At 39.2% G+C, this 26,851-nt stretch overlaps 1 protein-coding gene across 1 annotated transcript in view; it reads right to left on the reverse strand.

The window, feature by feature from the left end:
• Window positions 1-5,074: 5,074 nt before the first annotated feature.
• The window catches only part of LOC137432858 (neuronal PAS domain-containing protein 3-like), a 330,034-nt gene continuing 308,257 nt past the window's right edge, over window positions 5,075-26,851 (reverse strand). The window contains exons 9-11 of the mRNA XM_068125156.2: window positions 15,519-15,666; window positions 15,134-15,249; window positions 5,075-7,228 (exon numbers count right to left, since the gene is read on the reverse strand). Of these exons, the coding sequence (XP_067981257.2) occupies window positions 6,057-7,228; window positions 15,134-15,249; window positions 15,519-15,666 (1,436 nt within the window). The 3' untranslated portion in view covers window positions 5,075-6,056. The remainder of the gene's footprint in view (window positions 7,229-15,133; window positions 15,250-15,518; window positions 15,667-26,851) is intronic.

Consider the following 26,851-nt stretch of genomic DNA (forward strand, 5'->3'; position numbering starts at 1 on the left):
TTCATGGCAAAACGAGATGACCAGTCGGTGATTAGTCAGCAAGCACTTACCATTCACTTACTTAAGCACTTACCACTTACTTACCATTAGTCAGCAAGCACTTACCATGCTTACCAAGCAAGCACTTACCAAGTCAGACCATTCATTGCATCAATCATTCATATAAATTTGCCGCTGGAACATGTGGCTACAGAGGTAGCAAAAGAGCTTGGTAAAATGTTTGGTGCAATCAACAAGTTAAAAGAGATACAAGTACAGATACATTCAAAGTACACCACCCCCATGCCAAATAATTAAATATCCGACAGCGCGGCATTGCCGTGGCGCCTCCGGCGCCCGGCAATACCGCAGTGCAGCTCATAGAGACTGCGTTGGGAGGGAGAGTGTACAATAATTGATTGATTAATTGCATAATTAAAATCAATAAAAGACTCACAAAATATTTTCTTAATCAATTGGCTAATAGCATAACTAAACCACTAGTGCTTCATCCGAAGATGTATCTTTTAGAAATTTAATTAAACAAGTCATTAATAAAAAATAAAATAACTAATTGATTAATCAATAAATAATTAATCGATTAAATGAATAATCAATAAATCAAAAATATCCTTTATGGCCACATCACCTGGTCACTGTCATGTCCAAATATTAGCTTCCTAGCTCAAAAGGTGCCTGAGATATTGCCCAGATGAGAAAGAAAATAAATAAATGATTAATAATGAAAATAAATAAATAATAATCATAAAAAAATTAAATAGTTAATCAATTGGTTCATAGAATACATAAACCACCACCATTTCATCCGAATCTGTAACTTAAAAAATTAATTAATTAAGTCATTCATCGAATAATTAAATAATTAATCGATTAATTAATTAATCAATAAATAAAAAATACCTTTTACAGCCAAATCACTTGGTCATTGTCATGTCCAATTATCAGCTTCCGAGCTCAAAAGGTGCCTGAGATATTGCCCAGATGAGAAAGAAAATAAAAAAATAATTAGTAATGAAAATAAAAAATTAATAATAATAAAAAATAAAATAATTAATCAATTCGCTAATAGAACACATTAACCACCACCATTTCATCCGAATCTGTAACATAAAAAAAAAAAGAAGTCATTAATCAAATAATTAAATAATTGATCGATTAATTGATTAATCAATAAATCAAAAATAGCCTTTGCAGCCAAATCACTTGGTCATTGGCATGTCCAAATATTAGCTTCCTAACTCAAAAGGTGCCTGAGATAATGAGCAGAAGAGAAAGTAAATTTATAAGTACTTAATTAATTGCTAATAATTAAATAACATCAATTAATTGATTAATCAAAAAACAAAAAATAGCGTTTTTGACAAAGTACTTGCTCACTATTGTGCCGAAATTTCAGCTTCCTAGCTCAAAGGATGGCTGAGATATCGCCTGGACAAACAAACAAGAAAACAAGTACAGATACATTAAAAGTACATCGCCCCCATGCCAAATAATTAAATATGCTACAGCGCGGCATTGCCGGGCCGCCTCTGGCGCCCGGCAATACAGCAGTGCGGCTCATCGAGACTGCATTGGGAGGAAGAGGTGTACAATAATTGATTGATTAATTGTATAATTAAAATCAATAAAAGATTTATCACAAAATATTTTCTTAATCAATTGGCTAATAGCATAACTGAACCACTAGTTCTTCATCCGAAGATGTATCTTTGAGAAATTTATTTAAATAAGTCATTAATAAAAAATTAAATAATTAATTGATTAATCAATAAATAATTATTCGATTAAATGATTAATCAATAAATCAAAAATATCCTTGATAGCCACATCACTTGGTCACTGTCATGTCCAAATATTAGCTTCCTAGCTCAAAAGGTGCCTGAGATATTGGCCAAATGAGAAAGAAAATAAATAAATGATTAATAATGAAAATAAATAAATAATCATCATTAAAAAATTAAATTACTAATCAATTCGGTCAAAGAACACATAAACCACCACCATTTCATCAGAATCTGTAACTTAAAAAAAAAAAAATAGTCATTAATTGAATAATTAAATAATTAATTGATTAATTGATTAATTGATTAATTAATAAATCAAAAATAGCCTTTGCAGCCAAATCACCTGGCCATTGGCATGTCTAAATATGAGCTTCCTAACTCAAAAGGTGCCTGAGTTAATGGTCAGAAGAGAAAGGAAATTTAATTAATTAAATAAGTACTTAATTAATCGCTAATAATTAAATAACTCCTCAATTAATTGATTAATCAAAAAACAAAAAATACCTTTTTTGACAAAGGACTTGCTCACGACTGTGCCGAAATTTCAGCTTCCGAGCTCAAAGGATGGCTGAGACAAGGCCCGGACAAACAAGAAAGAAAGAAAGAAAACAAACAAACAAACAAACAACCAGAGTGAAAACTGAGTACTCCCTTTCAGCGTGTGTCACTGCCGAGCCCCCTTCGGTGCCCGGCTATGACGTTTTTCAATGCCTGGAGATGGCATAGGAAAGGAGCGGTGTACAATATTCTAAGATCATCATCCTCAACAAAATTACAAGAGGTGTCCCCTGCAAACTCACTTTGAAGATTGCATTAAACAGTGTGATGGATGCTGAATGTGGGCCATATCGGGGATAGTGGGAACAGAGGGGATTCTATGTTGTATGAAGTGTGAGGAAATAGCTCACATGAAGATAGTTATTGCAAGGTTGAAGTAACGAATAAATACTTTACAGCAGGTATGTGAAGAATTTGTCGAGAAAAGTTGGTTATGTTTGTGGAGTGAGTTTGTAGAGGAGATTGCCAATGGTAAGTGTGTTGAGAATGCAGTCATTGGTGAGGGTGTAGTGAATGCAGGCTGTGGTGAGGGTGTAGCTCGTGCAGGCAGTCATGAAGGTGTGGCATGTGCAGACAGTGGTGAGGGTGCAGCAAGTGCAGACAGTGGTGAGGGTGTAGTGAGTACAGGGAAAGGTGAGTGTGTAGAGAATGCAGGCATTGGTGAGGGTGTAGTGAATGCAGGCAGTGGGGAGGGTATAGCTAGTGCAGGCAGTGGTGAAGGTGTAGTGTGTGCAGACAGGGGCACCAATTTGATTCATACACCTGCATGAAGAAGTAAATGTATTTTATTTGTCAGATGTAGGGCACCCCTTTATATGAACTTTTGTAGAGCATTACTTGGTTCCTCCTAAGAACACATGGGTAGTACAGCATGCACACAATATTTTTTGAATGTCCCTTCTTTTCTATTGTTCAACATTTTATTTGAGCTATGGAATATCCCTTCTTTTCTCGACTTTGCCACAATACACATACCATTATATAAAGGGGCCTTTTCTATGCCCCTGGCATTTTACCCAATAATGTCACTTCTTTTCTGTAGTTTGCCACATGGCACATCCCATATAATGGGGCCTTTTCTATGCCCCTGGCATTTTTCACAAGATACATTTTAAATACAAACAAAATGCATTTGTTCATCATACAAGACTTTATTCAAGACGATATAAAAGACTTGATGAAAAATTAAGGGGTAAAAATATTCAACCCAGACAGGATTCAAACCCACAATCCCCAGCTTGGGAGTCTGATGCTTTATCCATTAGGCCATTGAACCAGCATGTTAGAAATTTAAAATATTGGTATGTCGGTGGGGTAGAGTGATATATAGAGTCAGGTAGATCTGCATATGTAGGTGCTCCGATGATCGTGGGTAGAAAGAACCACTTTGATGTACATAAGTCAGGGACCTGTGTAGTCAGGGAACTTTTGAACTGACTGGCCACTTCGCCTGGTGTATATATATATATATACTTGTATATATATATATATATATAGATACTTTTTTTTGAAGTTCAATCAAACGAATGAACATTCCTTCAGGAGGCATGTAGCTGAATCCAGCGAGATGGGATGTATGATGTGAAAATGTCCCATAATTTACCCTCGCCAGAGGAGAGGGTATTGCATTTGAGTCAGTTTGTCTGTCTGTCTGTTTGTCCGCACAGAATAAATATGATTTTCTCTGCAACCGTTGGTCTGATTGACAGGAAATTTTCACCATAGGTGCAACTCCACGTGTAGAATTTTTGTAGAACTCCACGTGTCATAGATCACGTGGTTCCGCCGCCATCTTGGAAAACTCGAAAAACTTTTCACCTCTATATCTCCAAAAGCGCTGAATAGAAAAAATTGAGACATGGCTCATTGTAAAGAACTCTTCATGGGGAATAAAATATGTTAATGATGATGTCATAGGTGCCTCCATTATGACGTCATAATTCGACAAGTACAAAACTTCATCCGATCAAGATTAAATTCCTTGAGCATAATCTAGGAATAAATTAGTTTAGAAAAAAAAAAGATGACGTCATCGGTCACGTGGTACGGCCGCCGTATTTGTTTTAACACAAAAGCCTTAAAAAACCACTGAAAATACATCCTGGCGAGGGTTTGCAATCTCTGATTGCACTTTTTCTTGTTATGTTTGCAGAAGGAAGGAACATGTGTGGCATGAAAACAATTAAGACAAAAACTTGACAACTTAAAGCTGCAAAATCTTTAGATACAACAATGTGGATCAACCTTTTTTGTAACTGAAATGACATGTTCTATGAAGGCGAAACGGTGTTTACAGTAGATATAATCACTATATTCGAATTTGTAAAGTTGTTTATACTCAAGGATATGTATTATCAACAATTTACCTGAATCCATTGTGTACAATTACATCATAATTGTTCCAAAATAAACCAGATGGTCTGCATTGGTCAAAACCACAACTTTCTCTTTTTGTTTGACTGATGTGAAAAAAATATACCACGAGGGAATTGGCTCGCTCGGGAATGAAATGGTGGTAAGGATCATTATTAATTCATAAAATATAGTTGATCGTGAAACTTTAGACTTGCAAGCCTTAAGGGCCTAACATTTGCGATTTGGAAATCAATTTGAAAAAAAAAAGAGACAGCTCAGAGGATTGAAAGGGTGTATGTGGGTGTTTCACAATCACCGAGCTTTCCTGGAGCTTGAGCCAAGCAACCACCACCTCTGAAAGACTCAGAGCAACCAATGAGGCATAGAAAATGAATGTTTTATTGTGCAGTGTGCCATGCAAAATAGGATTCTGAGACATGCATGTGAAAATAAACTTGCCGCTTCTGTAAGTGGCTCCCTATTAATTAACAAAGACAGATCGAGAGAAGTAAGAAATTAAGCTTTGCTTGCATACAAAAATGTTATTATCTCTCAAATCAAACATAAGACAATTGGCGTTGTCAGTTTCACTGAGTGCTGTAAACATACATACATTATATAAACCTTCTTTCATTGTCTACTTTATATCCTTCACATTTGTAGCTGACATTTTTAGTTATATAATTCTGGCTGCATAACCAATCAGCCTCCCATGCGTCCTTTGTCGGAGGCAGTTCACCGTAAACAATCTGCATTGCACTTCTGTTCAAACAGAAACAAAAAAACTTCTCACAACACACGAAACAGTTTCTTACCCGTCTTGACACAATCTCAAGACAATTATATACAGAATGTAGCATCAAACGCACTGTTGGAACTTAAAGTTTCTCTGGAATTTCTGACGGTGGGAAAGAAAAAAAATGGTTGCAAGAGTAAGCCGATCTCTGAGCATGCATCACCTTGCCTTGTTGTGTTTGCTTGGTAGAATTTCACTTGAGCCAAGCCCAAACTTTCTCTTCCATTAAAACCAAATTTCTGGAATGATCGCAAATTGAAGGAAGATTCCCAACCATTTCCATAACTACAAGTCTTGGTGACTAGTGTGACCAAGGAAGTGGGATTAGCCGGATTTGTGAAAAAATGGCAAATACTTCATAAATAAAACAAATGAAGTGGCCAAATAAGGTTTTCCATGTATCTTCCATACATGAGCACCGGAGAGTGCACAGTCCTGGAATGCAACAAAATTACATGAAACAGAGTGGTAGTCATTCAACAGCCTCTGCCATGGTGATGGCTTGAGGATGAATGTACTTCAAGCGCTCAGGTCAACTTTTTAATCATTTCACGGGTGGTTATTCAATCTCCTGATAGTGGAATGACTCCATCGTTTTGAAGAGGTCCACTCGCACCTCCGTTGCCATACAGTGGAAAGGAAAACCCAGGAAGGAATGTTTCATTTGAAGGAAACACTGGCAGATGCTGGAGGTTTGCAGAGCCCAAAACAGGCCCTGCGAAAGGGGATGGAACACCTAGAGATGGCATGTGCTGGTACAGCAAGCCCAAGTGGGCCTTTCCTTCTATGTTACAAGTAGAAGTCGGAACCGTATGGTTAAATCTTGGATTATCCTCAGATTCCCCAATACGACCATATGCAGCTGGATCAGCAGGGGCATACCTGATTGTTCCAGCTGTATATGCTGCTCGCAAAGGTGTGATGTTGGAAGCCAAAGTCAAGGGAAGTGGCCTGGAGATCCCATCGAGGGCAGAGGGTGGGCTGGCAGGGAGGGCAAGTGATGCAAGCTTTACATCACGTGGTGAGGCCGAGAGTGGAGGTGACAGTGGGTCTGTGGGTGCAAGAACAGATGTTTGAAGGGCAGAAAGGCCAGGAGATGGAACAAAAAGTGAACTTTGACTCGTAGCGCTGTCTGGTCCTGGAGGAGTAAGCACAGAGTCTGGGATAGTGACATGCAAGTTTGGTAGCATGCAACCTGAATAGGGTCCCATGAGAGTAGAAGTCATATTCCTGCTTCCAGTAGCCATATTGTTGTCACAGTTCAGGAATGATGATTCCACAGATGCTATTTCACGGTTTGGTGGGTAATCCCAGAGGTTGCTACTAGGTTCAAATGCCAAAGAGTCCACAGTCTCGGTTTTGATGCAATCAAGGCATCCTGCATCATTCCGAGAGTTTTGTGTTGCATGTTGCTCCAAAATACCTTCATGTGGCTGCTTTCTCCTCTTTGTGGGCCTTTTCCTCATTCCACGTCTTTGTCTACAACGCCCAGTCTCAGCCAGTCGCTCTAATTTAACAGGTTCTGGCGTCCACGAAGAAACGGTGCAATTGGGGCTTCTTGGAGCGGAACTATCGCCTCTAGACTCGCTGGATTCCTCAAAGTCTTCATCCACATGACAGCTAGTGTCCTCATGGTCAAACACCAAGTAGTCAGCTTGCTTGGTTGTCCCTGGTGACTGGCCACTTCGCCTGGTGTAGCTGTTGCAGTGTACCTTTTGCACGTGTTGTTCATCTCCTGAAAAAGAGCCAAAAATTAAGCGTTAAAATCTCCAGATAATTCTGCTTTCGATTCTCATTATATATCAAACCGTACAACCTTGGACACTCCAGCAAGGTTGGCACTAAAAGGCCCAAAATTGTCTTATATTGGATTTGTTTGAAACTCAATAGGAAAATTCAAAATTAATAAATGAAAAAACTCTTATAATTATACTACGAAGTTATTTAAGAGCAAAGTATTGGAAAACACACAAATTCCAGCGATCACATTCTTATTTAATGTGGTCTAACTACATATTGCCCACAAGATCGTTTCGAGGATGTTCTGTCTCAAGTCAAAACCGCACAAATGATCATCACTTTCTCCCCAACAATTTCAATCGTTAAGTTTAACGGTATCACAAAGTGTCCCCGAGCGTTAACAATCATCTCCTTGTTTTAATGAATGAAAAGGCCCAGGGACCGTCAAACAGAGGCTAACAACATGAGCTGTCGGCTCTGCAATAACAGAACAAACTTTGGAGGAAATACGAAACCAATGTGTGCATTTCTTCGGAATCATCGTGGGTGTTTGATTGACATTGTTTATGGCATGACCGGCTCTGTGAAAACAAAAATTCTGCTCGCATTTCATATTTGTTTAAATGCAATTTGCTAACAGCTCTGCAAAGCTTTTCACCGTTGTAAGCACAGCACAACAACAATTAGTATTTGCTTCTTTTTGCACAGCATATAATAAAAAAAAAAGTGCAACGCAGCATTTTCTGAGATGGATAACTTGATGTATTTAAAATTGCAAATATCATATGAACTCCAACACTTTCCATCAATGCCACATGCCACTTAATATGTGATGATTCACAGTCTCCAGCCGATGAAACAGATACAGTGAACAGTTTCAACAAGGGGATGGGGAATGGGTTATAAACTTACAAAGAAGTGAAAGGATAGAGTGGTCTCTGCTCAGCTCAAAGAATGAATCACAAACCATAGTCTCAGGCCATGTTTTCAAGGTCTAAACATATTATCATTAGAATTTTGTCTGTGTAGACTTCGCTTTTGAATATACTCATATTTTATAATCCCTCACATCATTGGGTTTGATGACAATGAAAATCCTCATTCACAAAAACATTTATACTGCATCTAAATCGGCATAAGATCCGATTAGACGACATAGTCGTATTTGCATGAATTGCTTCAATTGGCCGAGCAATACCAGGCCAATCAAGATGGTGAGGTCGTTTAAGATAGTTAGGTTAGCATTTATATCATGCCTGGCGAGAAACATGCCTATTCCGATGACTGACATCACGTGTGCTGTGACAATGCTTTCCCATGCGGATTCAAACGTATCCCAGATTATTAAATTATTATTTGGGTTGCACCCTCTCAATTTATTGTGATTTTTTAAGGAGTTTTATATTCTTGTTGCAGTTTTTTTTAAGCTTCTCCATGCATTCAACTGCAGATAAATTTAGTGTGGCGACGAGTGTCCAGACATTCTCCCCAAGTCTAACTCGGCGGTTTCTTAGGCCGAAACTTTGCGAACGGCCCACAGTTCCAATTGAATTGGCTACTTGCAAGAGTTTAAAAGACATACAAAAACTTGCACATGGCCCACCTAACATAAACTGTTAGCCGCTTGTTTGGATTATAAAAGCGGTGTACTGTACTGTATATATGTACTCCATTACCCATTGGTATCATCATATTTGCAGTTGGTGGGTATCGTGATACGATATGACAAATAAAAGAACTCAGGGATATTTTTGACAATGTTCAAGAAATTATAAAATCAATCAGTCCTCCCAACCCAAGTGAATCACCATCATTGACAAATTGAAGCATGGGTCCCCCTAACCCAAATTCCCTCCCCCCCATCCCCCTCCCACGCCTCCTGCCCCCAAGCCCTCTCCCTCCCACACTTCTCCCTGCTCTCAAATGTTGTGGTTGTGTGCTTCCCCTTCTCTCCCCATCTTGTCTTCCACTCCCTCTTTTTGTATATTTTGTTTGTCTGGTTGATTTGTTTGTGAAATAAATGTTAGCTCTTTCACGAGCCTCGATTCAGTATCCCCCAAAAAAAAAAAAAAAAAAAAATTGAAGCATATCAAAATGATGGATAATAATCTGTCCAAGAACCTGTAACACACGTTTATGACAGCCTCTGAATGCCAGGAGATCACTATTGGGACATTGAAAATGTAGAAGTAAAAAATGCAATCTAACTCTGATTAGCAAATGCTTTAGGCCTGCAAATGTCAATTGGAAGAGGTTCTGCCTTTCTGATCCAACCTATCTATGAACGAGGGAAATACTTAGTTTTTGTGGTATTAGGTTTGGGCTCATAAAAGAGCAAGGGGTGTGTAGAAGGCTATGCATTGACATTGGGACAATAAGACAATGTTTGGACACAAAATATGTTGAACGAACAGGGGGAGAGATAAGAGGAAAGGAAACATAGCAATCTGCAAATAAACGGGGAGAGGTTAATAAAAAGAGGGTTGATGATGGAAAATATCACAGTAGGAATGGAGTATGATCTGACATGGTGGTGCGCACTGCCACCTTGAAAACCTGGAGGAAAGTGTGGGATTTAACAAAGTTAGTGAGGAAGTTCCACAATGCACAGGTGGTAGAAAGGATATCAAATACTTGTGCAATATGAAACTGGCAAAGCAGCCTCAGATTATTTTGAAACACCTAAACATGGATCATGAAATTATCATCAGACCTGGAATCAAGAATTTGATTTGGCAAATGTGGGGATCAAGGACATATTTGATCACTCAGGATTTACGGTTTTGAAAAACCTCCAATTAATTTTGGAAAAAAGGTGCCAATGGTGAGCCTTGTGGGGCACAACTTTCCTTTACAGAGATGGCACACAAAAGGAACTTCAATCTGAAACTACCAATAGAGTCTAGTATAAACTCTGTCAATAGAAATTGATAGTCAATAAATAGTCAATAGAAACTCTGTTATGTCCAATCTCAAATTTATTAAATGGAAGAATGTTCAAAATGAGTATACTTGAAGAAAAAACGAGTTCTACTTTTGTTGGACAGAAAGATATTGTTTCGGATGTGGTATTTATTGGAATACATTTGGCTTGGACTTCGTTTTCACTGACAAAGTAAAGCCCTTGCCATATGACGAGTCTTCTCCATCTACATCATTTTCATGGCATGGATAGCGATTCTATCATTAAATAAACCTATTTGAATGTGCCCGTTCCTGCATTGTTCGTGCAGGCGATGATATGCTTGAAAATCGGGTGATAAAAACAAATTCATACTTTATTTTCTCATTAAGTTTAGTTGGATGCCTAATGCAAGTACTTTGGTACAAATGGCAATATTATTTAACTAATCTACCATATAAAACACAATGTGTTTGTGTGTTTGTACAGATGTCTGTCCCCCTTCTAAGGGTAGGTTTTAAAAGCCAATCTTTTAACATGAATGTGTGTTCACTACGGTCTATTTTTGAGGATAAAACAAACTCGAAAAACATTTTCCATAACAGAGTAATTATGTTTCTTTAATTGGAATTGTAGACGGTGGCTTGCAAACCGAGCCTCAAGGGCGGTGTACAGAAGCGTTTTTTAAAATAATAATAAATACAAGGTGCAGGGAGGTGAAATTCGCTGCACGTCATGAGCAACATGCACAGAGTAAAACGATTGTTCATTTACATCCATATTATGTCCAATAAATGAAGAATATATAAGCACATCTGACACTAGGCCGAGGCTTCAGATTTTGGCACGCTCACGTGGCTGCACCGTCGAATAAACTGTTCCAACCCGTCATTTTTGACGGGCTTTTTACTAGTGTAGATATAAGTCGACCTACACTGTGTAAACTTCTGGGTTCTGCTTACTTTGTAATGGTCATGGGCTAAGCAGTGTGAGCTAATTTATTGAGTATAAATCACATTAATGATTTCTTTCTTTAATATAATCCTTTCACTAAAATGATTGAGGGGTGGGATCAGGGGGAGGAACTGATGTATGAAGCCAAACTAACCAGAACAAAAGCTAGTTTGAAATTCCAAAGGCATTTGAGTTTATGGAGCCATTGATGAAGTACATATTACAAACAATAATGTGAGGGTAACATATAATAATGTGCAGTACATGTTAAGTTGTGATGTCACTTCCTGGGCAGGTGCCTCTTAAAGGTGTTCCTGTGTGGCACGGCCCACACTCTTTCTTTGGTTTGCTATTTCTTGAATAAAAAGTTTTGCTGTCTGTTCACTAATTTATTGACCGCTGCAACACAAAATATTCAGCGATGTGGATACATGGCAAATTTCTTTTTTAGCGCTCGTACTTAACATTGTCATGATGGCCACCAATAGGAGGATGTATAATTCTGTACACATAGAGATGTGGGCAATATTTTGAGGCAAACAACATCAATGATGACAATAAATGCAAATGCATGCTTTTGAATGTGTTTGGTGCGAAGTCTTTCTCACTAGTACAGAGTTTAGTTACCGCTTCAAGCTGACAGCGAAGATGTTCAATGAACTTGTCAGACTTTTCGAGCAACAGGATAACCAACCCCAAGCCATCTTTCATTGAGCAATGCTACAAGTTCAGCATGTACACACATAAACAACGTAAATCTGTCCAGCTAGGTTGCTGAACTTTGCAGATTCAGTGAAATACTGTGACTTCAGCCCAACACTGTCAGAAATGTTGAGGGACCATACTGCAAGACTTTGGATTTCAACAAAGTACTCAATATTTGCATTGGTACCAGCTACACACTTTTCATGATCTTCAAGTACAGTGTAGCCATGGGTACCAGCAAAGGACATTCAATAATGTCAAAAATATCATTTCTTGCAGATCCGCAGGTAAGAAGATTCCCCGTAAGTCATACTCTGATCAGAATCACACACCAACCCAACAGGAAAAAATGGAGGCTGTGCTATTGTTGTAGCAACCTACACAATTTCCTTTCCTGTTAGTGGAGGAATTGCGAGTGCTGTAGCCTACACGTGGGATGAGAAAAGAGATATATCGAAGGTCCACAAACCAAGTATTGCTATGAATACCAGGAATCAAGCACAACTGCTTCGTGTTGTTAGTAAAATGCCAACTCAATTAGTTGGCGAATTCACTAGTTAAGTTAGACAAGTATGTGGTGGGTACTGGACAATCAGCATGTGAAGTTCTGATAACATTGGATGGACATTATATAATATTTGAGGTCCATCCTCGTGCATCTGTTGGTATCCTTCCATAAGATATTTACAGTTCGGAAGCTTTTCACGGAGCAGTGTGGAATATTGGTTTAAGAGCTGCAGGTCACTTCCTAGGCAGATGCCATTTGAAAGTAATGTCTAGTTCTGATCATGTGCTAGGGCCACCAGCATTGTTAGGGTTTTCTTTGCTGTACTTTGCTTGATGGAGAAGTGTGAGTCAAAAATTGTCAATTTTTGTGATTATCTAATCCAAGCTCACATGGCTTACATGGGCAGGTTCACTTAAGCAAGGTAAAGGAAAGAAGCAGCAGAAGAGGTGAAAGTAATGGGAATTAAATATATGGTAAATGGCGATGAGGGACAAAAGCCTGCCTTTTGCAAAATATATTATGTATTATGGATTATGTATATGGCCATAAGTATATTATGATATGATATAAAATAGGCTTTGAAGTTACAATGAATAGGAGAGAGATGGCAAAGCCTGCACTTGATTGGGGAGGGTGGTGGGGGCAAAAATGTTGGAAAGGAATGAGTCAATATTTTCCCATTTTTGTATAGGTGACCTCCACACACTCGTGGAGAGGGATGGGGAGGGGGGTAACCTGACCTGGCCTTGGGTATCCTGAGCATGTATGCAAAATTTGGTGGAGATTGGCTCAGCTGTTTTTGGTTCTATAATAATCAAACTTACATACACATGCAGGGAATTACCTTGTTGTAGTTAGACTAGCACATCCGCGCATTATGGGAGCGACAGGGGTCATGCTATTATCCTCATTATTATTATTATTGACAGTTATTTTTTTACTATAACCTATGTTAGATCAGGTCATCGAAAATATCAGACTATACCTCACCATTTTAAATTCCTGATAATACAATTTACTTAACATAATGGTGTCGTGGGGAGGGCATGTAGGAAGGGTGGGGAAAAACGCTCGTCACGAAATCCCCTTGGGGAGGGAGGATATTGTTTCGTAATATCATTATGCTATTATCTATCACAAGTGTTGTTATTACCCTTGCCAGAGGAGAAGGTATGTCATTTGAGTCCGTTTGTTTGTCTGTCTGTCTGTTTGTCCACACAGAATAAATATGATTTCTCTGCAAGCGTTGGTCTGTCCAATTGACAGGAAATTTTCACCATAGGTGCATCTCCTCCTGTACAATTTTTAATGATAATTATGACGCCATAGGTCACGTGGTATGGACGCCATCCTTGAAAAACCGTAAAGCTTTGCACCTCTATATCTCCGAAAGCGCTGCATAGAAATCATTGAGACAAGGCTCATTGTAAAGAACTCTCCATGGGGAATAATATAGGTTATTGATGATGTCATAATCCCTGGTGTTGGGCTAGCGGCTAGGGTGCCGGCTTAGGATCCTAGGATCCTGGGTTTGAATTCTGGTCAATCGCTGAATTAACGCCAGGGGGGTTGACTCAGCCTGTCATCCTTCCGAGGTCGGCAAATTGAGTGCCAGTTCACTGGTAATTCCCTGCTTGTCGTTAAAGGCGGCAAAAAGGGTTGGCGTCAGGAAGGGCATCCGGCCGTAAAACATTGCTTCAAAAAGGGGACCGAAAAACAACAACAACCACAGTTCTCGAAAAAGGCCAAGCCCCGCTTGCGGGGAAAAATGGCCTCTAAAGGTGGTTTTTTTATTGATGATGTCATAGGTGCCTCCATTATGACATCATAATTCGACAAGTACAAAACTTCATCCGATCAAGATGAAATTTATTGCGCATCATCTGTGGAGGAAAAAAAAACAATGATGACCATCGGTCATGTGGTCACACATCATCGGTTATGTCGGCCGCCATATTTGTTTTAACACAAAAGCCTTTAAAAAAACACCAAAAACACGTCCTGGCGATGTTCTGAAATCTCTGATTGCTCTTTCTTGTTGCTTTTGTAATGAGAAGTGGCTTTGGAAGAACACCACGAAAAACACCTTGGAAGAACTCCACGGAAGCGGCAGGAGAGGTCGAGTTATTAACAATTATGTGGTATATAGACTACAGTAGATCTTTGATCAGGTGCGTTTGTCAACGTGATACGCATAGACCGATGTCCGGATTCCTCCAAATTTCTTTAGTTTAGTGTTAAACAGCATTAACGGCTGTTTAAATAGGTAATCATACGTGTTTGTGGTTTATAATATTTTTACTTCTGGTAGGGGATGCTCCAACGAAAACGGCATGATAAGATGTTTATACACGTTAACACTGCATTTGTTCAAGGAGGAACTACCCCTTGGGGAGGTGGGATATTATTAGTATTAATATTGTTTTGTAATAACATTATTATGATATTATCGTTAGTTTTGTTATTAGAAGAGTCCTTTGAAAAATGTCATGATAATGCAATCTTAACACGGATATACACCTCAACACGCATCCCCGTTGGCGGGGAAACTCCCTTTGGGATGGGGGGGAGTTAAACCACAACACCATCCATCATGTGACTCTTAGTACTGTCAAGTTTGGTCGAGAAGAACGATCGAATGTATCACGATCAAAAATCAGTCAGACAGACAGACACCAAATTGCGTATTTTTAGTATGTTATGGCAGATATTTTTGACTTAGCCACTAATTATGCACATCCTATATACACCACTACTTACGTTTGATTAAAATTAATTAGTTACCGGTACATGTATAATAACAAATGTAACAGTGCAGTATTCAGTCTCACCTGAACTTTCCCGTGAGTCAAAGTCTGAGTCTGAAGGCTCCGAAGACTCAGAAGACCTCTTGCGTTCTGGTGTCACTTGTTGTATGTCTAATAGACAACCACGTCGTTCATGGTTACTGCAACACCAAATAGTCAAACGTATTATGGGCAATGAATCAGTCAAGTAATAGCATGACCAATGGACCTTTCTGAACAGAGTAATTGAAACGATCCATTTCATCCACCTTGCATTATAAGTCCTTTGTTTTTTTTTGACAAACTTTAATTTCAGAATTCAGCATGCCATAAAAACCTTTTCTGTCCTTTTGACCAAGGATTGCCTGCTGCTTTGCTATTTTAGCTCCAATAGCATTATTTAGCAACAAAGAATAGTGTGAAGCTTTACCTGAGTACATAGTTGATCCAGATAACAGATTTTTCCCCTGAAGCCTTCGTGTTAACTGCAATAGTGGCAACAGACTGGAGCCACACATATCCCCCAGCACGCTGCATCCAACGGTAGTACTTGGTCACGCACTGGCCCTTGTTCAACACTGCGGGGAGAGAAAGAAGGAGGCAACAGGCTTAGCTCAAGCTTAGCTAACATCACATAGCAGGAGTGAAAAGAAGATTGCTGAAGAAGGTGGGGGCCTTGCTATCGTTGTTTCACAAAATCCAATATGCTTCACGATGTGTAAAATATAGTCGAAAATTTTTAACTTTCAAAGGGTAACTGTTAACCATTTTTAGCATTGCATTTTACCTTTATGTGCATGGTATTATTCAAATCGTATCCTAAAGGTCACTTATTCTCCCAACTTTTTTGTATGTCATATGTAAATAGCCTCAAATGGGATGTGTGGAGTTCTGCTTATATATGCAACATTTATTTCAAATCTGAATTTGCCCTGCTATTTCAGAGGACATTCCAGAGTGATCCAGGAAGTGTATAATGGAACCATCTGTAAGCCAGACCAGGCAGGGCAGGCAGATTAGGCCTCTCTGCAGGCCATTAGTAAGCCAGCTGTATTTATTGAAAATCACAAAGTCACGTATTCATTCTCCTCTGACAAGACTGGATTTGAGATGCAATCCAAATGGCTAAAATACAGATGATACTAATATCCGCTTTCCAAAATAAATGATGATTGCAAAAAAGGAGAAGATATTAAACAAAAGTAATTATGTGTTCCTCAAGTTTTTCTCATTGCATGAAGGTTGTCAAGCAGCATCATAAGCTGTAACATCAATAGAGGATGTTTAGTCGTAGTTACCCACGAAAGCATTGTCGATTTTATGTCACTGACACTGGATTGCTAATAAAAACACAGAGAAGAAGTCAGGGCATGACAAGTGTGCCAATTTCAAAACTATGTTGTAAAATTGCAAATGTCAGGCCAAAATAAACTTGTTAATTTCGCAGCAAGGCAAAGACTGAGACTTTTTGGGTATTGCATGATATTATGCAATGAACCAATGCTAAAGATTTATCGTGAAACAGAGAAACACAGCTAGTTTTATAATATTCTGAGAAATAGTAGAAATAAACCAAATTCTGAGCTAGCATGGGATTAAGAAACCTAACATTGGGAATTTTAAAAGCATTTTTACCCTTCGCTGACTTGTATTATTATAGAAAACACACCCTATTATGAAGCGTTCAAAAGTGGAGACTTAAAAAATCTTATCGATAATGTGTTTCATGTTGTACATAATACAAAAATTCTTCTTTCGTAAATAAAACCAAGCAATTCATGTCAAAATGCAACAATAACAGATTAATAATACAATTCAGAGCGTGGAAAACCTATCATTGGGGGTATTTTGGGTCCTCATGGTCTTTTGGTTCTCCAGAGTCCTTGGGCTCTTCTGGGTCCTTAGTGTCTTTTGGGTCCTCTGGGTCGTTTGGATCCTCAAGGTCATTTGGGTCTTTTGGAACCTTGGAGTATTTTGTGTCTTCTGGGTCCTTGGGGTATTTTGGGTCCTCGGAGTCTTTTAGGTCTTTTAACCGATGGACGCACAGTGGTGTTCAAAGATTGTCCAATAAAACCTCACTCAAATCCCTCCTAAAGCGCCTTACAAAGTCTTTAAAACCCAGCCTTATGAAGGGCGACAGACACACAAATACATAAACACACATTGTGTTTTATATGGTAGATAAAAATTAATGCTCAAACTAGAAGTTTGAATTTTTCTTATTATAGCTATAAATATTTAATTTTTCTTTATTTTTACCTGTTACATGTCACAGGTCTACAAGAGCTCCGCATGGTTGTCGTTGGGGTTCGATTTTTGAACTGTGCACCCATTAGTCGGACAGCTGCCGGAGCTCACCCACATTTATCGCTTGACTCCACCCACCATGACACCCAGAATTTTTTTTTATGGCCGCCATCTTAGTTTTCTGGTGGGCCTGAGGCTTCAGGCCTGTAGGCCTCTGCTGATTATGCACTGCTGGGGTTTGTTGTGACAGATTTCTATTGGCTTTGTTTGGGTTGAGTGTTACTCATGATGTGGGGCCACAAAAAATCTAATCAATGTCGAATAAAAATTATTAGTAAGGTCTATCAACCCGTCAGCATGCAAACCCATGTGTTGGCATTAGTTGGTGGACTTTAAAGATCCCTCGGTGTCTTTCGTATAGAGTCAGCGAATTATCCCTGGCACCCTGAACTAATTCCAAATTCCTGTACTAATCAGTTAAAGTCAAAATGTCATACTTGATATATTTTGGCCAAGAGCTACATGAGCTTCCGCCTCCAACTAAAAGAGGGAATGGCTTAAATTGAATATAGTAAAAGATTGACTTGGCAGTCAATTAAAAAAAAAATCCAAAAGTGGTGCATAAAAAGAAGGAAGAACGATGGGAAGAAGAAAAAGAAGGACATACATAAGGAAGTGGAAAAAAAAAAAAGTGAATAAGAAAAAAAGACAAAATTATGTTGTGGTTTTGAGAAGGAAGGTGGTGAAAGGTGGAGGGGACATGTGGCCTTGTGGAGATAAAGTACACCAGCTATGCCAAGAAGTAGAAAAGAGGTCACAATAGGAAGATGAAGTAGAAGAAAAAAGAAGAAGAAGCAGAGGAAGCATGAATGAAGAAGCAGAAGAATAAGCATTTAAGAGAACAAAGAAAGAAGAAAAAGAAGAGGGAAAAGAGGAAAAATAAAATTTGAATCCATTGAAATTAACGAGCCAAAGAGCTCGTCTATGATGGACAGTAAAAACAGGAAGTTCCCATAAATACCATAAATATTCTCTTTCAGCTCATATAACCCCGTTCTGCATATAATATAACCATGTTCTGTATATAATATAATAATTATATAATGTAACCATTATGTAATATAACCATACAACCATGTTCATATAACCATGTTCTTTCAGCTCATATAACTATTTTCTGCATATAATATAACCATGTGCTGTATATAATATAACTATGTGCTGTATATAATATCACCATTGCATAATATAACCATATAACCATGATCATATAATCATATAATACAATCATTATATAATATAACCACATAACCATGTTCATATAACCATGTTCTGTTTATAATATGATAATTATAGAACTTAACCATTATATAATATAAGCATATAACTCTCCTCAGATAACCATGTTATTTCAGCTCATATAACCATGTTCTGCATAAAATATAATCATTACATAATAAAAACATATAGCCATGTTCTGTATATAATATAATAATTACATAATATAACCATTATATAATATAACCATATAATTCTGCTCATATAACCATGTTCTTTCAGCTTGTATAACCATGTTCATTCAGCTCATTTAACATGTTCTGCATAAAATATAATCATTATATAATAAAAACATATAGCCATGTTCTGTATATAATATAATAATTACATAATATAACCATTATATAATATAACCATATAATTCTGCTCGTATAACCATGTTCTTTCAGCTCGTATAACCATGTTCATTCAGCTCATATAACCATGTTCTGCATAAAATATAATCATTATATAATAAAAACATATAGCCATGTTCTGTATATAATATAATAATTACATAATATAACCATTACTAGCGGGGTCACCCGTGGGAATCCCACGGGCATGGATGTGTGTGACATTTCGACATATTGAGTTAGATGCTGCACCTGCACATTCAGTTATATAAAATGGTTACTGGCAATAATTGATCACATCCACAAATGATGTAATCCACACAATTTATGTACTTTACATAACGTTAATAGGAATACATACATGCCCGTGTAGATGGGAAATACAGTTTGTTTGAAAGAAATCACAAATATCAGAAGAAAGTTTTAAAAATTTAGAACTATTCTCACTCAGAGTTAAACAACACCGTAATATTATGCGGTTGCTTCAACGTTTTCGTTGAATTATATGTCATCATTGTGAGATTTTTTTGGAATTTTTTTTTTTGAAATGAGATTTTTAGGCAAAACGGCAAAAAAGCAACAGAACAGCTGTGAAACAACATCAAAACAGCAGTGAAAAAGCATCAAAACAACAGTGGAAAGCGTCAAAACAGCAGTGAAAAAGCATCAAAACAGCTGAAAAAGCATCAAAACAGCAGTGAAAAAGCATCAAAACAGCAGTGAAAAAGCATCAGAACAGCTGTGAAAAAACAGCACTGAAAAAGCATCAAAACAGCAGTGAAAAAGCATCAAAACAGCAGTAAAAAGCATCAAAACAGCAACAATAGTCCGGTGATTTTTCAATCACCGCAACTAAATGTGTCGGAGTAATTAACTATTTTCCTTCGTGACCTCCTTTTGTTGCCTGAATGGTGTCACTGCAGGACCTCCGGGTAAACAACATTACGGGTGAAGATTCCACTGCGGCCATCAATTTTTCCCTGTTGGCCATTACTGACTACCTTTACCTTGACATCCTCAAATCGTTTAGCACGCGACAATGCAACATATAATTGGCCATGGCTGAAGACGGGTTCTGGTAGGTAAATCCCAACTTTGTGTAATGTTTGACCTTGACTCTTGTTTATTGAGAAAGAGAATGCCACACGAACTGGAAATTGATGGCGTTTGAGTACGAATGGTAGTGTTGTATCGGAAGGTGCAATACTAATCCTGGGTAAAAATGTGCGTGTTCCTTTGTGACTGCCAGAAATTATTTCTCCATCTATTATGTTTGGCAACAATCTTTTAACAACCAATCTTGCACCATTGCACAGTCCCTGTTTCGGATCAAAGTTACGGAGTAACATGATGACAGCACCATCTTTGAGACGAAGTTTGTGCAATGGCATTCCAGAAGGAGTTAATTGATTTAGGAATTCCATAGGATAATTTAGTGCCTCTTCAGGGTCATCACAGACAATGGAATCAGCGCTGAAGTACGTCTTTTCTTCCCCAGGAAATGCATCCAGTATCTCATCGTTGATCACAAATGTGGATTCATTCTTTGGACACAACACGGCTCGTTGTGCCAGCGCATCATAGTTTGAATGGATTTCGTTCAAATTACCAAAAACAGCCTCTGCTAAAGACATGTTGTCTTCTACACAGATACGATCAGGCAGTCGTATTAAATCTGAGTCAGGAATTGTTTCCACAGTCCCATTTCCAACCGACAGTAACCATTTTGAGAATTCTTCGTCATCATTAGCTCTCATGTTTGATTTTAAGTTCAGCAGTTTGAACTTTGGCCACAACTTGCTACGCTTGATGCATGTGGCGATGATTGCTGCAGGTGCAGCGCGAGGTACAACGGGCAAAACCTGCCTGAAGTCCCCACCAAGAAGTAAGACCTTTCCACCAAAAGGAATGTTGTTGCTGGTTACATCCCGGAGACATCGATCAACAGCCGCTAAAGCATATGCTGGAGCCATAGGTGCTTCATCCCAAATGAATAGGTTGGCCTTCCTTAGAGTATCTGCATCTTTACTCGTAGGTGATATGTTGCATGTGGAGTTTTCCAAAATGGGCACTGGCAATTTAAATCGATGGTGCGATGTACGGCCCCCTGCTAGCAATGTTGCTGCAATGCCCGAGTACGCCATTGGAAGAACCAAACGACACTGGCCTTGCAAGATGTGCAGAAGCGTATTATAGAGAAAGGTCTTGCCACTTCCGCTCGGTCCATCAACGAAAAACAACCGGTTGCCTGTGTACTGGTCCCTACAATGAACGGCCTGTAGGACCTCATCTACAATTTTGATTTGGTCATCATTTAGTAGTTGTCTGTTGTTTTCACCTTTTTCATGTTCATCTCCCGGTACATACTGATAATCATCGCTCGAAAGATCTTCAACAGTGTCTGGAGGTACTGGTAACTGAAATGCTTCCAAGGTCTGTCCATGTCTTAGGAGGAAGGACTGTATTTCTCGCAATGCCATGAAAATACTTTGTTCCAAGATATGGCCGCTGTGCACAAAATCTTCGCAAAGGTCGTTTTTATATTTTTCCCACAGTGCCGACGTGTCTGTTGGTGTGCAGAATATGCATAGGGTTGCAAAAAGAGATCTCAATTGTTGTGGCATGGCAAAGATAACTCCATCAGCTAAGGACCTGTCCCATTCTGTATCATCTTCTGTTAAATGTAATTTCCTGGCTGCATCCTTGTATGTTTCACAAACTGCTCCATCTACGGTTCTGAGATCTTCAAATGATGTTTTACCAGGGCAGTGCAGCAGGAGTACACAAAGATGAAAGCGCTCAATGTCCATAGGGCTTGCCGAAACCATGCGTCCGATAACCTTGTTGCCGCCCCGGCGTCGAAGTTTCCATGTCTTTTGTCCATCTTCAAATACGTAATATTTTGGAATGTCATGGTACAGATAACTTCGTGCCTCAGGGTCTCTCTGGTTTAACTGAAACCAAGCTGTAAGTGTTGTACCCCTATGTCGTACAATGGCTTCTTCCTCGTTACCATCCCTGAACACAACAGTCTGCAATTCAGGTAAGTGTACCGCAAGTCTGGTGATGGAATGGGACTGTTTGTGCATTTCAAATTCCATCAATCTCCATGCTGCCTCTGGGGCACTGACATATCTACAGTCCAAATAGGTCTTTATTTCGTCCACCTCCACTCTCCCGCGCTCTCGAATTTCGATGCTGGCACAGTCATGTCCCTTGTACACATATTTAAATAAGTACTTTATACTCTTTATGCTTGCGCAAACCTCAATGTTGATGTGTGCTCTGTACTTCTTCAGTAAATAAGCATTGAATGGGACGACATATTGGCAATCAACATCGGTTCCATGAACGGTTATGGTGGGTCCATTTGGGGGACGCTTGTAAAGGGCATAGCCATCTATGCTCGCAAGTGTCTCTGCAGCATACGCTTTTGGAAAGCCTTTACTGCACACTCCATCTTTCACACAAATCGAATGGCGATTTAAATTGCCACACGGACCATGTATCATGTGAGACTTCACCAAGGAATGGATCTCTGGTGACTCATTTGAATTAGGAATTTGTGCGGAAACAATTCTGTCAATGTCTTCAGCGGTACAAATTTTATCTTCTTGGCACAGCATGAGTAATATGTGGGCATGCGGTAGGCCACGCTTCTGATACTCGACGACGTAGAGAAATGCACGTACTTTGCCCAACACGTGCTTCTTCGTTATATCGTCGATTAACTCTTTTAATTTCAGATGAAACACGCGTGCCACTAAATCTGGTCTGCCTTCAGCTCGTTGGTGTTGGCCGATGTTTTCTTGTATCTCTGTCCATTTTGGATTACACGTGAACGTGATGAAAAGATCTGGTTTTCCGAATTTGCGAACAATGGCCATAGCATCTTGGTAGTTCTGCTGCATAGCTCTGGGACTCCCTGCAAAACTCGACGGCAAAATGACGATACGACCGACAGGACGTTGGTTATCAGCAGCAACGTTCTGGACGTGGTCCAGTAGTCCTCTGTATTCCATGGCTCTAAGGGTTTCCTGATTTTGTTTGAAGTATTGCAGTCGATTTGCTTCTGCCTTGCAATAACCGTCGACAACATACTGCTGGAACAATTTCCCCGAAGAATGGATAGTGCTGAATTCATTTCGAATAGCCAGTCGGTAGGCATAGAATTCACGATGAGTTACCTTGTTTCGAACCGCAGTCTGTCGCTGGTGAGGCATGTTTATCATCCATCCAGGCTCGCCATGTGGAAAGAGAATGGGATATGTCATGGGATCAATGTGAGAGGAAAGTGGAGAGAGATTGTGTAAGCCCTGGTCATGCAAATGAACCTGGAAATCCCTGTTTGCAGGTGGTTCACCATCTTGTCCACTAACGAAGACAGCAGCAATTTCATCAGCAGTTGGTATGTTGTAACGTCTTTGGTCGTCTGCACACAGTCGACGAAAATGCATTTCCAAGGTAGAAGGGAGGCGATCTTCAAGGACAGCTTTCCTGATTTCTTCCTGTTCACGCTCGAACATAGTCTTGTAACATGTGACATAAGGATTAACGTCAGATAGTATGTTGTGCAGTTCTGCCATCAATTCTTGCAAACATCTGTGATTCTCAGGTCGATTCATACGTTCCTTTGTAGCTTGAGCTGTATCCAAAATAAATAATTGTGCAAATTGTGCTTGTTCATGTACATGTGATGGATGTAATGGACCACAGCGATGGTAAATTTGACCGTGGATTTTGAAACAGTATGGTCCATTTCCTGGAGGAGATGAGATCTGAGCACCCATTGATGCAAAAGCTAATGCCGAATTGTAATTCCGGATATTGTCTCGGAAGTTGCGACATTTTCCATCGTCACCCTGATAAAGTTGTTGCAGTCGAGCAGGTACGGCAAATAGTGGAGGCAATTTAACTTTTCCCTTGGAACAACACAGTGTAAATCCATCCCCTTGTCCTGTTGATTCATTTGTGAAATGGTGTGCAGAACAGTACACACATGGTGACGTCATTGGACCGCATTTATGCTCTTGAACAATATTATCGGATACTTCGGCCGGATCCATTATGGCTGCGGTTGTATATGTTTGCTGAGCACTCCAACGTCTTTGTTGCTCAGCATGCCGTGCGAGTCTGTGTTGGCGTTCATCGACGGTCTCGTTCTCGCACCTCATCGTTGTTGCAGCAGCATCCTGTGCGAGTCTGTGTTCACGTTCGTCGAGGGTCTCGTTCTCCCTCCTCATCGTTGTTGCAGCAGCATCCTGTGCGAGTCTGTGTTCACGTTCGTCGAGGGTCTCGTTCTCCCTCCTCATCGTTGTTGCAGCAGCATCCTGTGCGAGTCTGTGTTCACGTTCGTCGAGGGTCTCGTTCTCCCTCCTCATCGTTGTTGCAGCAGCATCCTGTGCGAGTCTGTGTTCACGTTCGTCGAGGGTCTCGTTCTCCCTCCTCATCGTTGTTGCAGCAGCATCCTGTGCGAGTCTGTGTTCACGTTCGTCGAGGGTCTCGTTCTCCCTCCTCATCGTTGTTGCAGCAGCATCCTGTGCGAGTCTGTGTTCACGTTCGTCGAGGGTCTCGTTCTCCATCCTCATCGTTGTTGCAGCAGCATCCTGTGCGAGTCTGTGTTCACGTTCGTCGAGGGTCTCGTTCTCCCTCATCATCGTTGTTGCAGCAGCATCCTGTGCGAGTCGGTGTTCACGTTCCTCAACTGTCTCGTTCTCCTGTCTCATTCGTTTTCTTGCTGCAACCTGTTCAAGTCTGCATTGACGTTCGTCGACGGACTCGTTCTCCCGTCTCATTCGTTTTCTGGCTGCATCCTGTTCAAGTCTGCATTGACGTTCGACGACGGACTCGTTCGCCCTTCTCATTCGTTTTCTAGCTGCATCCTGTTCAGGTCTGCGTTCTTCATTCATTTTGGAAATGGAAGTTTCCACGCACCGCATGAATTGTCACGATCCTCAATAGGAAGTGTCTCATAATTATCAAATGACAAATGGCAAGTAAATTACATTGTGAAAATTTAATATTTCAAATAGACCTATTTAAAGTGTATGCGCAAATAACTAATAAATAAAAAAACGAAGAAATATGTCTCGGTAATTTCCTGAACTCGGTAATTTCTCGGTAATTTTACTTCCGGCTAAAAATGTTGAATGAAATAAAAACGAAGAAATATATGTCGTTTTGTGACGACTGTCACCAAAGGTAAACGGTGAATTCACTCGGTTTATTCGGTTCGGCTCGGTTTAAAGAAAAAGCGATAATGTCGAAATGTTGACGTCTGTGTCATGTTGGGCGGTGTATGATACTTGTTGGCTGTTGGGCGGTGATATGGTGTATTTTAAAAAATATATCTCTGCGTTTTCCCGCGTTGCTGACACCGAGTCTAAAACCATGATGGTGAGTTATATTGGAGATAAAGGCGTGAGAGAGACTCAATGGCCTTGAAGTTACAGGCCTTTGAGAATTCATTTCGTTCTATAAACGGCAACTTTCATTGGATTTTCTTCCCGTTTTTTTTCAACCGAGTCTAAAACTATGTTAGCGACTGTGAAAAATGAAATGATTTATCGAATTTGATTTGAAATAAAACTGGGGGAGAGCAAGACACCACGGGCCTACAAAACAGGACTCAAAGCTATGCGAGTTAATAAAATGGTGGATATTTGTTTATAGCCACTCCCAGAATGGGTGGAGCTATGGGTGGAGCTACTCTGCAAACCGAGTAAGCCACACCCCGGACAGACACCCAACAGATAGACAGACAGACAGACAGACAGAATCATCTACGGCTATTATAATATAGATATAATATAATATAATATAACCATATAATTCTGCTCATATAACCATGTTCTTTCAGCTCGTATAACCATGTTCATTCAGCTCATATAACCATGTTCTGCATAAAATATAATCATTATATAATAAAAACATATAGCCATGTTCTGTATATAATATAATAATTACATAATATAACCATTATATAATATAACCATATAATTCTGCTCGTATAACCATGTTCTTTCAGCTCGTATAACCATGTTCATTCAGCTCATATAACCATGTTCTGCATAAAATATAATCATTATATAATAAAAACATATAGCCATGTTCTGTATATAATATAATAATTACATAATATAACCATTATATAATATAACCATATAATTCTGCTCATATAACCATGTTCTTTCAGCTCGTATAACCATGTTCATTCAGCTCATATAACCATGTTCTGCATAAAATATAATCATTATATAATAAAAACATATAGCCATGTTCTGTATATAATATAATAATTACATAATATAACCATTATATAATATTACCATATAATTCTGCTCGTATAACCATGTTCTTTCAGCTCATATAACCATGTTCTGCATAAAATATAATCATTATATAATAAAAACATATAGCCATGTTCTGTATATAATATAATAATTACATAATATAACCATTATATAAGATAACCATATAATTCTGCTCATATAACCATGTTCTTTCAGCTCGTATAACCATGTTCATTCAGCTCATTTAACATGTTCTGCATATAATATTGTTGCGGTTCTATAAACCGGCCCCAAAGGTAATTGCAATCTCATACAGGTCCCTCAGTGTCGCTATTTCCATAGTATAAGATCAAATAGAATGGCTGTTTCCCCTTGTGTAGTGGGTTAGGATGTGATATAATGCATTGGCGAAGGGTAGAGAGGTTTTTCCCCCTTTTTCTCATTTCTTAGTGGATAATTGCGTGCCGTGATTTAGTTCAATAGTTCCGTCTGGCGCGAGCTGGTTGCCACAGCATGCCAAAAGGCATTTGCATATCGCACCAAAGCTGGTT

This window comes from Myxine glutinosa, chromosome 1 (assembly GCF_964187855.1).
Source record: "Myxine glutinosa chromosome 1, kmMyxGlut1.1, whole genome shotgun sequence".
In the NCBI taxonomy this organism is placed as follows: Eukaryota; Metazoa; Chordata; class Myxini; order Myxiniformes; family Myxinidae; genus Myxine; species Myxine glutinosa.